An 11,823-nucleotide genomic window follows, 5' to 3' on the forward strand; every position below is an offset into this window, starting at 1 on the left:
GACTGTGCTACGGGATGTTTCCCTCACAGCCCGGTGTTGGCTTAGTGCAGGAATCCAGCCAGGCCAATCAATAATGCAGGATTAGATGTCACTTAGAGACCAGTGGCCAGAGAAGGAGGCTGATGAGTGCGTGATGAATACTTAATTGACCATTTTACCATTTCTGTGTGATTTTGTCTCCACGGTTTGTGTGCCTGTGTTTGTGTGTTTGTGCGTGTGTGCGTGCGCGTGCGTGTGCGTGTTCTCGGGGACGAAGAGAAAGCGCCGCGCTACGCGTGGTCAGAGGATTTGTCGCTGGAGATCAGGAACGTGACGAGGAGAGACGCCGGCGTTTACACGGTGCAGTGTTCCAACGAGGAAGGGGTCAACCTCGCCTCCGTCGCCCTGGACGTCCAATGTAAGCCCCCCCGCTCGCAGAGAGGAACTGACATGTACAAACGTCCCTACGTACATAAGGAATTCTCGTCCGCGCGCTCACCCACTAATCCGCACGTACAAAGTAAAAACAACAAGCTTGGCGGAGGCTCGCGTTGCTTTACACGCTCGACTAAATCTCAGCTATCACGTGAGGTTGGGCGTGTTTTTTAAAAGGACTGTATTTGGACCAAAATGTTCCTGAAGGAGACGATTGGAGCAGATTTGGGGAGTTATTTAGCATTTTATTTACCGTCTTTTAACCCGTATGCCTCCCACACACTTCTAGTATGCGGTTCTTGAGAATAAAAACACATACACACACACACACACACACACACACACACACGCACGCACACACACACACACACACACACACACACACACACATATACACACACACTTTACACTGCAACGCAACAAACCTTCCCAGGTCATTAGCCCCACACACAGAGTCCTCCATCACCGCCTCGGGGTCCGCCTCCAGCGCCAGACCCTCTGCTCCAACGAGTGATGATTTAATAATAACGGTGCTGAGAATTTAGGTCTGACTGTTCCACCAAAGCACACGAGTACAGGCCTAATGCACACGGGCCGTACCTGATCTGACCGGGCCTGACAGTTGTAGGTATTCATAATGTATGGAGGATTGTAATAGCTTTTAAGGGTGACGATGTAACCCACTTAACAATGTCGTTCACGGTTAAAAGCCGGCGGACGCCACATGGATCGTACTGACTCGGGGTTTTGCTGAGAAAACACGCGTTTTCTCCCCGCCGCACAGTGTGTGTGTGTGTGTCAACATAGCCGGGGACAAGCAGTCACGAATGGTCTCATTGTCGTACGAACATGACGCCAAAGACACACAGCTGCCGAGGTGGGGGGTTGGGGAGGGGGGGGGATAAAGGCTTGATCAAGGGTGTGACGCATAAATACGTCAGGAGATGAGACCTGAACCAAGACGGCCAAAGATAGGAGACAAGAGTCCTGTCCGCCAGTGAACATGGATGATCAACAAAGGGTTACATCTGGGCCGCCCCAACGTTATACACTGCGGTGGTTAGTCGGGTTGCTTTTCCAACACCATGGGCAATTAGGAAAGGGGTCACGGACAAGGTGAAATGCAAAGGGGTGTAGAAGTACTTCTAAGAAATGCGGCGCGCTTGTAAAAATGGTCCGGCAAATGGCTGGTCCCCGGTTGCCACGTTAACCTTTTGCCTCAATCTGCAGTCGCGCTCCTTTGTTTCTCCCAGACGCCCCCAGTGTGAAGCCGGAGAAAGACCCCGTGCTCGTGAACTTGGGGGAAACGGCCGACCTGATATGTGTTGCCGACGCCAACCCCGTCACGTTTGGCATGTTTTCCTGGATGCGGCATGTAAGAGCTAAACACACAGAAACACACACGTACGGGAGTGTGTGTGTTTGTGTGTGTGTGCGTGTGTGTGTGCGTGCGTGTGCGTGCGTGTTCCCTTATCTGGCTTCCTTGCTATTATTTTTTCCTTTCTTGCCGTTCATCACTCGCCCTCTAAACACACGGATACACCATATTTCACTGGTTCTAACCATTCACCGACCTCACCTCTCCCTGTTCCACTCTCAGCCCAAATCCAGAAAAATAGCTTTCATTATGGTCGCACCACTAAAGGGCACATTCGTCAAGATGCCACGGTATCTACTGCCTCTCTCTCTCTCTCGCTCTCGCATTGCTCTCCCAACCCTGTGCTCGGTGTTCTGCTCCGTTCTCTCTCCCTCCCGCGCTACAACCCTTGGCATTATCTTTCTCTGTCCCTACGGCTCATTTTCCAAATGCCTCCCCCCTCCAGCCCTCACTAGCCCTGATAGCTCGCTGCTCCATCCTCTCAGTGCCTACCTGTCACTTTCGGCTCTCCCCGCCAGACATTGCTCGCTGCCCCCTCGGCTCTGGCCCGGCGGGGGGTGGGGTGGGGGTGTGTGTGTGTGTGTGGGAGGATATTTGCTGTCCCGCTTTCATTTCCGCTCGCTCCGTCTTGCGCAGGGGGAGGGGGAGGCGGCGGGCGGAGAGGAGACGCAGGAGGAGGAATCGGGACTGCTGACCATCCATAACGTGACGCGGGCCCACGCCGGACGTTACCAGTGTACAGCCAATAACGGCATAGCGCCCCCTGCCAGCGCAGATGTGCAGCTGGTGGTCCACTGTGAGTGCAGGGGCGGCCTTCACGTCAGAGCGCTAACCCTCGGGTTCTCGCGCTCGGTCCGTAGATGTAGACGCCGAAAATGCTTTGTGTGTCGTGTTTTTTTTTTTTGTAAGTTTGTTTTATTTTTCCCCAGTCAAACCAGAGCTTCAGAAGGGACCGCAGTGGAGGAAAGTGGCGAGTAAAGGTGACGGCACCGGTAACGCCGAGGTGGTCTGTCAGGCCGAGGGCATCCCCCGGCTCCACTTCTCTTGGGCAAAAAATGGTGTACCGATGGACTTTGTGAATCCCAGGTCAGAAAACCAAGACTGCTCTCCTCTTGTATTACATTTTTTTTGCGGGTGGCTTCTCTTCCCGGTGGCTTTGCTATGGATGCGCTGTAAAGACGTTGGATCTACTGTGGGCGCTTGGATACGTATTGATGAATCGTGTCATTAGGTTAGGCTCGAACCTATTATCGCGTATTATTTCGCTCCTTCGCCGCTAAATCCAGATTTTGTTATATTTTGTGCACTGCCTTTTCACTATGCAAATACCTTTTTAAATGCTTCTTTGATGTGTGAAATTGGGTGACTTTGCGCACATCGGCAGGACATCAAAATCCCTGCCGTCTTCCTGCGAGGATTAATCTCTCCTTTCGTGTGTGTGTGTGTGTGTGTGTGTGTGTGTGTGTGTGTGTGTGTGTGTGTGTGTGTGTGTGTGTGTGTGTGTGTGTGTGTGTGTGTGTGTGTGTGTGTGTGTGTGTGTGTGTGTGTGTGTGTGTGTGCGTCCAGGTATGAGGAGCACACGGTGAGGGAGGGCTCCGTCCACACCAGCACAGTCCTGGTGGTTAATGTGAGCACCGCGCTGGACAACGCGGTCTTCACCTGCACGGCTCGCAACTCTCTCGGGGAAGAGTCGCTCGACGTCCAGTTAGTCAGCACCAGTATGTATCCGCCAATTGCAAAGTCAATAAACCCGCACATCGGTGTTTCAGGGCACGGCGTTCAGTCAGGTAACCCCCCGCCCCCCCAATTCATCATGCGCGTCATGTAGCGGGCGGCGGGGCCCCCACCTTCCCGCGTTGCCCTCCGTGCGCCCGGTCTGGAGACATACAGTATTCTTTCTCCGGCTAAATTGTAATGGTGTGGGGGGGGGGGAGAAAGCCCGCCAGCGTGCACAATTCTCTCCGCTGGAGACAGAATTGTTCTTCCTGTGTCTCGGGCTCTCTGGAGGATCTTATTCCATCGCCGTATCTCCACCTTATCATTGAGCCCACAGCACTTTTTTTTTTTTTTTTTTTTTTAACTTCCCTCTCAGATAATGCTGCAGAGATATGCTCTCTCCCTCACTGTCTCTCTCTCTCTCTCTCTCTCTCTCTCTCTCTCTCTCTCTCTCTCTCTCTCTCTCTCTCTCTCTCTCTCGCCTCGCTCGGGCTTACTTGCCCTTAAGCTACTGCTGTATCCTTACGCTTCCACAATATCAGCCCAGTTTTGCTCTCAGCAAAAAGCCCGAGAGCCATCATTAATGTTTACCATAAAAAGCGTGACATACAATCCAATATGTTCTCCTGCACCCGTTTTCTGAGGATGGTGAAATATTCATAATTAATCTGACGCAGTGATAATACATTTTATATGCTTCCTTATCACCCCAACGCCTGTCAGGAAGAGAGAACTTCTTTCCACATCGGCTGCCTTTTCTGTTCCTTTATTTTATTTTTTCTGGCCCGGTGCTTATTTAGATTGGAAGGGTCCAGAGAACCCAAATAAGGCTGACCTCTCCGCCCTGGAATTTTATGAATAAAGCTGATAGTGCAGAGTATTTATTGAGCAAGCTGCAGCTTCAGCCCGGAGCCAGAGACAAGGGAAGAGCATCCCTCTCTGCCGCCGCCGCCGCTCGCCCCTCTCTCCCTCCGACCCCCGACCCCCCCCTCAAATAAAACCACACTTTTCCCACGCAGCCAGTGCCGAACCACCCACCCTCTCTTCACCGTCCCCGGGTGGAGCAGCGGCTCCACGGACCCGACTCGAGAGTTTGACTGCTTTTACTTTCCATGAAACCCATGCTGATGGAGAGGTTGCACTCTAAATCGTTGTGGAGCTGATGGAGCCGCCGGGCGCTTGGCGTTCACCACAAACAGCGCGAAGAGAAGTGAAGATAGCGGCAACATTAGTTTAATGGATCTGCCAAAAAAAAAAAAAAAGGCAAAAAAGGAGAATGTTCATGATTTAAAGGCTCCAAATTGGAAAAATGAGTCAGTCTCAAAACACCAAATACTATGATGTCATTTTTGAAAGTGGAGGAACAACAAGGGTGCATTCGGGTGTTCTGCCGTTTGACTGAAACGACTATTGCGTTTAAACCCATGTTTATCATCTTATGGTTAATCCCCCCGAGTCGTTACCAACACGGAGGGAAGACTTCTGTTGTATTATTATTTTAACAGGCCTTAGTGACTCTAAGGACAGATACAAAGCTCAGCAGAAATCTGTAACTTGCTCATTTCGTAGTCACTCGTCTTGGCTCCTGTGGTTACTCGTGGTTACATTTGCCGGTTTTTATACGCAGAATATATTTTTTTCATTTTACAAAGCTGCTCCATTCTTGAAATGGGTCCTTTGATGCATTATCACCGTAATCAATCATGATAATCACCATAATCATGTGATCCTTGTTATCATAATCATTTAAACGCTTTGTTTTTATTTCCAATCTTTTTCATTTTTAGTCCATTTCGAGGTTTACTGTCCATTGTAGTTTTGATGTGGGCTGCTTTGACACTACCATTTACAAAATATCTACTCATCTATCTATCTATCTATCCATCCACCTGTCTGTCCGTCTGTCCGTCTGTCCGTCCGTCAGTCCGTCCGTCCGTCCCTCTATCCATCGATAGTAAACAGACTTACCTTTAAAACAACAATGATCGTTTTTCATCCCTGTGAGTTGGTTTACTCAGTTCTTCAGACCCTCAGATCAATGTGAATGTGTTATCTGTAAAATATTTGCCCTCATATCTGTTTTTCTATCTTGAAATGGCTTGAGGCTGCTGAAGGGGTCATGGAGGTATCCACAAACAGATTGATTTGTTTTTGTGGTTAATATTCAATACCTAATAGTAATATAAAGTGATATTCTGCCAGGGGACTTACCTGCATTACTACTTGTGGTCTTTCACACGCAGGCCGCCCAGACCCCCCCTCGTCCTTCCACCGGCTCGGGGTAACCCACCACTCTGTCACTTTGAAGTGGATCCCTGGCTTTGACGGCGGATTGAGGCAGAGATTTCGTATACGGTAAAGAAAAATAAATAAATTAATAAACAGAATTAATTACCACCCTGCTCATGGCAAAGCTGGAACAATGTCCTTTGGCACTGGTCGCTGTAAACGCGGCACGCCCTCTCATCGACAGGTACCGCCGGCTGCGGTCGGACAGCTTTCTGTACGTGGACGTCTCCCCTCCTGGCGCCACTGACTTCACCGTCACCGGTCTGTCTCCTTCCACAACCTACAACCTCTCTGTCAACGCCTTGAACGCCATGGGTGAAAGTGACTACGCCGACAACAACGCAGTACTGACCCTCACCACCGAGGGTCAGTATGGAGTAGTTGACGTTCATGTAACTCCAAAAACAACTGGTTTTTTTTTAATTTCTTTTTTTCCTATTTCTCTCTAAAGACTTGCCGGAGCCAGAGGGGGTCCCCTCAGACGGTGACTCGGGTTCACAAAGTAAGTGCAAAAGCATGGTTGTCCACCGATAAAGCTTTAATGTCATTTTTTGGAAATGGCAGCTTGCACAGCATCCACCGCAGCTGAGCCGAGATAAATCGTGTAATTGCAGCCTCCGAGGCGGTTAATGTTTGCTCTCTGTGAAAAAGGCTTTGCGACGCCGCCTACCTGTCGCTTTCTCATTCCGCGGGTTTTTAATCTATAGCAAAAACTCAAAATTAATTTTCCTTTCCCATCTCTACATTTCAGTCTCGCATTGAATAAATGCTGCTAATCATGATTTGTGGATCAGGTGCGACCGTCCTGCCGACCTACGTCACGGTGATACTGACGGTGGTTCTCGGAGTGCTTCTGGTGTCCAACTCGCTGGGCTGCTTCTTGGGGTTTAGGCGGAGAAGGGGGCGTGTCCCGACAGGTAACCATGGCGATCTATTGCCTATGTATGTGGAAGTGTTTCCTGGCCCCGCGTGCCTCTGTCATGATGATGTCCCAATCCATCGACCAGGACTCTGAAGAGATTACCCTGAATCTCGATTTAACTGTCACCCCCGGCTCGCCCTGCTCGGCTCGGCCTGGCCGCGCCGCGCCGCACCCCTCTCCCCATCTGTCTGCCCTGTCTCCTCTCGTCCCGCTCACTCGCCGCGTCTCCCTCCATCTTTGAACTCATCCTTCCGAGCTGTCGCTTTACCTGTGTTTGCTGCCTTTCCTTTCATCTCATTTGTTAGTTTAATGTCACTCTCCTCCCTCGCCCCATTCGTCTGCGTCCTCCTCCGCCTCATTTTCCCCCCACTGCTTTTCCCACAGAGAAACTTCCATCTTTTTAAACCTTTTTTTTTTTTTTTTTTTTTTTTTTACGCCGCTTGGTCGCCAACTTTGGTCCCAGTTATGGGATGATGTCCCGCTCTCCTACTCCTGGTTTTTCTGACGCTAAGCCTCTTTGCTCCATCCCCCCCCCCCCCCCCCCCCCCGACTCTACTGGCGTCTCCAGGGAGCCGGAAAGGCGGCAAGCTGGATGAAAAGAAGAGTGAAGAGGCGGGGTGAGTCAAGGTTCTGCAGGAGAACTAATGAAGAGGCCTGTATCCAATCGACTGGGGCTGACCCACAGGCCTCGCCAGCCGCTGAAACAGCAGAGCAGGCAGAACAACAGGCTCCCGATCAGAGCGACGCGGCATCTATTTACGGGAGTCGCTAACGTGTAGTGACTGGTTTACCCTTTACGTACTAACGGGTGGGGGGGTTGTAGGGGGCACTCGTATTAATTACGTATATGTAGAGCTGTCATTAGATTTTATAACACGCGGTATTAAGTAATCGCCAGCAATTATTTGAGCTGTCCGTGATCACTTGCTTGCAGCAAGATTTAAATGTAATTTAAATGGAAGTGCAAATTAGGTGCATTTCCATCACTTGAGTTTAGGCAAATTGACCGGCTACACCCAAAATGTTACATTCCCAACCCTCTTCTTCATGAAGTGGGTGTGTATTGTTACCCTGTCATAGGCTTATGCTGTGATTGGGACATAAAATAAAAAAGGAAGCAAATCACTAATCGCCAAAATTGTATTCAACAATTGCTTCCATCCTAAAGACATGAGACAGGAGGCATTGCATCGGTTCTTGTTGAGGAATGAGAGTTAGTGGAAGAAGCAGGAGTGTGGAAGGAAAGAAGGAAGGAAGGAAGGAAAAAATGGAACGCAAGAGCCAAAGAAGGGGTGATTGAGGCTGGAAAAAAAGAAATACAATTGAAAACAAACAGTCTCTTCCCGCTCAGGTCCAGCCGCTCCACGGTGAGAAGCTCCAACAGATACGAGAGCGGAGAGAAGATCAACGCCGCGGCGCAGCGCACCCTGCTGGTCGACTCCGGCTCGGAAACGGAGAGCCACGTCTACGAGAGCTACGCCCGGGTGAGAAGGGGGTGGAGGCAGGAAAGCGGACGTGCAGGGGGGGGGGGGGGGGGGGGTACACGGCTGATTAAAAAAAAAAAAAAAAAAAAAAAAAAAGTAAATAGCCGAGAAGTGGAGGTTAAGCCGGGGGTGAAAGGGGGAAGTGGAGGGCACGGGCTTAACAAGGAAAATGGATGGATGAACTAATCAAAACCTTAAGCAGTTCTCCGAGAAGGAACACAGATCAATATCTCACAATTAGCATTCAAAATACGCCATCGATTGCAGTGAAATTATCATTTTGCACTTTGTAAAAGGCCAGCGAGGATTTGAACCCCGAAAAAAATAAATAAACAAAAACGTTCAGTGAGGTATAACGAGAGAGATTGCAAGAAGCGTGATGGCAGCGTGGCCTTTGGTGGTAAGCTTTGCTCGGCGTTCGGTTGACATGGACGTGCATGGAGCGCTCAAACGCAGATATTCATTTGTTTTTGATTTCCGTGCATTTTGCATTGTCTTGCTCCTGCGTTTCTTCTTTGCTTTCAGCGGGGCGGTCAGAGACGCTGAACGCCGTAATCAGGGGTGGTCTTAGTGATTTGGGGGACCCAAATCACTAAATCGGGCGCAGCCGGTGCGGGGCCCTTCTCCGCCTCGCTTAATGAAGGCGTCGCTCGCAAAAGCCCTAAAACTATTTAGAGAGCTGTTCTCGGCGAGCAAAGCTAAATGAGAATTCTAACTGGACCATTCAAAACGCTCTTCACTCGGCAAGACGACAATGGGAGAGGATTATGAATATATTAAATACTGTTTTAAATACCACGTTTAATGACTCAGGGGTCGGGAGTCACTCCGGCAAAAAGAGCAATTTGCTGGTTTGGTTTTTTCGACTCTAGCTGCAGCTTCCAGGCTGAACTCAGACTCCAAACTGGAAAGAAAAGAGCTGAGAGTCCCAAACAGAGATGCTGATGCGATATCCGTACTGGACAGAAAGTTCTCAAACTCTTTTACTCGAAATTGTATTGATCCTGTTAGTACCCCTACATACAAATACATACAAACAAGATATATTTTTTTTTTAATAGAAAAAAACATCGGAACACTGTCTTGAATTTTACCTCATGAATAGGACTTTTTTTGTCCAAGATTGTGGCTATACAGTACTTGAATTGGTATATACAGTATACCATATAGACAGGTAACTGGCAATAGTCCAAGTCTACCCCCAGACCCACCGCAGCGAGGATGTGTTGTCGATGCGATCTGGCTGCAGCGGGCGGAGCAGTTCTCGAATAGGACGCCCGCCCGGACGTGTACGTGTGCTGGGTGCGCCATCACCGTCAGGCCACCGGGTCGCATTCACACTCAGCCCTGGTCTCCGGGCGCTTTGAGACACTTGTGTTGCCGGCTTCCAAAGCATCGCCGGCATTAAAGCCTGGATTTCCTGTCTCCTTGAGCCACTGAGTCTTATGAAAGTTGCCTCCAATCAATTTGAGTCACCGGAACAACACCCATTTTGAGTGTTCCATATATTCTATCACAACAGTTATGGGTCATTTGCACACAATATTGTATACGATTATGGGGGCAGTAGGACAGCGGGTCGTCTAGTAATCGGAAGAATGCCGGTTCGATGCCCGGCTCCTCCCGGTCGCATGCTGATGTGTCCATGAGCGCCCACTGCTCCTAGCTACGCCAGTTACTAGGATGGTGAAATGTATTTGGTTGCCTCAGTACTTGTACTCTGTGCAATGACAATAACTTGAATCTAATCAATTACATTTTACATAAAAAAATGAAAAATAGAAATCCCGGTATACGGTATAATAATGTAATGTAATGCACGGTACCGATCGCTGGAATGACCAAGAAAAACAGTTTTTTTTGGGGAGGAAAAATAATCCACGCAAATCCACGAGGCCCCCTCGCCAGCCCGGCCTCACGCTTTTTCGCGCTCGTAGTCACGAAAAATAATCTATTGAATCGTCTCCCGGAGTACGATTGTCCGACTTCTTTCGTGGCACACAGAACAAAATTTTATTGCGGGTCAAGTGTGGATTCCAGGACCGTTCACATTCTAAATGGAGTAAGATCTGATGTTATTTTCACTTGGTTTAAATCGGAAGTGAATTGGATGCCCCCCCCCGGTGCACGAGGCTCCAGGTAATTGTCTGCGGGTACTACGCCGTACGGAAAGACCGCCTGTGGCTGTAATTAGATTCAAAGTTTCATGTGCACCGGGGACCATCAACCAGCAAAAAAAAAAAAAGAACGGTGATATGGCAAAGAATAATAGAACTATAAATTGTCTGGCATTCTGACAATTATTTTGCACATTTTCCGTTCACCTCCGTTCAATTCCGTTCGCTTTGTATTTTCTGAAGCTGGGAAAAAACAGGACGCTTGTTGAACCCACACGATGTAGTCTTGAATATGTAAAAATACATCACGTATATAATGAAATTTAACTCAATCAGAAGTGGATTTTGAATTTTGTGAAAGGAAAACTCCTGTATTTTTGGATCAGTGGGAGTCAACCCTAGTGACAATCTGCTGGTAATCACAGGGGTCGACTCGCAGCCCTCGATGGAAATTAAAAATAAGTTTTGGTCAATTTAAAAGGGATTTCATGTCTTGTTATGGTCTTTTTATTTTTTTATTTCAGGAGAGCTGTCACTACTATTACCCCTCCGTTGATTACCGTCCTCCTCTCTACACACTTCCTGAAGAGACTGCCGCCCACCGAGGTAGATCAATTAAAACGGTCTCCAGTCTGAAGTGCAAAGGCCTGAACCTCTCTCAATAACCTGTTCAGCATTTTTTTTCGTCGAATACACCTGGACGTCTCGTGATGAAGGTGTTCACATTTCTGGGCCGAGGTACGTGGCGTTTCTAACCTGCACGCTGTGTTTTTTCGAGATGTCAACTGCCCTCCAGTGGAGGCTCCGGGTCCAGTATACGAGGATGTGGGAGACTTTGGCAGACGTGTCTATCAGGACGTACGGGGGTCCTCCCTCCTTCCCCTTCCTCCTGCGTCGGAAGACCCGCTCCCCCGTCAGAGGGCCGACGCTGGAGTCCACCCATACGTCCAGGTGGGTGTTTGCTGAGCCCCCCAGTGCCGCACCCCCCCCCCCCCGTCTGTTTACTCCGGTGCCATCTTTCCCTTCATTGATAATGAGTCGATCCTCTTTAAAGACGCGAACCGCAAAGCGAGGAGTGTGAATCCAGGCGGCGGCAACGGTCATTATTAACAAGTCGGCGGCCATTACTCAGAGATAACTGACTGCCGATTGCCAACGTCGGCCATCAGGATCACGCATTCCACAGAGCCGTGCGACAACATTGTTTGAAAACCACCTGGATATTGTACGCATATACATTAGCAATTGAAATAGGTACCTCTTGTTTTTGGAGACTGTACAACGCGTATACAACTGTCTGCCTGCAGGGGAGCGGCGGTCCGAGGGGGGCGACGGATGATCGATCACCACAGAGAGACTGTGATTTGCCCTTTGAACTGCGTGGAGAGTTGGTCTAGAGGCAGAAGGTTGGAGATCCGTCAAAATAAAGTCGACGTGGCATTCTTTCCGACCCAGCAGCACACCTTCTACACACTATTGTACAATGTTGTTGTTTTTTTTAAC

At 49.2% G+C, this 11,823-nt stretch overlaps 1 protein-coding gene across 1 annotated transcript in view; it reads left to right on the top strand.

Annotated features, from left to right (window-relative positions):
* nphs1 (NPHS1 adhesion molecule, nephrin) overlaps positions 1-11,823 on the top strand; it is a gene marked incomplete at its 3' end in the record, with an annotated part of 32,573 nt that overhangs the window by 19,277 nt on the left and 1,473 nt on the right. Inside the window, exons 15-26 of the mRNA XM_080004692.1 lie at positions 257-397; positions 1,668-1,789; positions 2,429-2,588; positions 2,722-2,878; positions 3,359-3,510; positions 5,752-5,863; positions 5,982-6,163; positions 6,249-6,299; positions 7,288-7,336; positions 8,071-8,203; positions 10,845-10,926; positions 11,117-11,271. Coding sequence (XP_079860818.1) covers positions 257-397; positions 1,668-1,789; positions 2,429-2,588; positions 2,722-2,878; positions 3,359-3,510; positions 5,752-5,863; positions 5,982-6,163; positions 6,249-6,299; positions 7,288-7,336; positions 8,071-8,203; positions 10,845-10,926; positions 11,117-11,271 — 1,496 coding nt within the window. The remainder of the gene's footprint in view (positions 1-256; positions 398-1,667; positions 1,790-2,428; positions 2,589-2,721; positions 2,879-3,358; positions 3,511-5,751; positions 5,864-5,981; positions 6,164-6,248; positions 6,300-7,287; positions 7,337-8,070; positions 8,204-10,844; positions 10,927-11,116; positions 11,272-11,823) is intronic.

Source organism: Zeus faber (assembly GCF_960531495.2).
Source record: "Zeus faber genome assembly, chromosome: 8".
In the NCBI taxonomy this organism is placed as follows: Eukaryota; Metazoa; Chordata; class Actinopteri; order Zeiformes; family Zeidae; genus Zeus; species Zeus faber.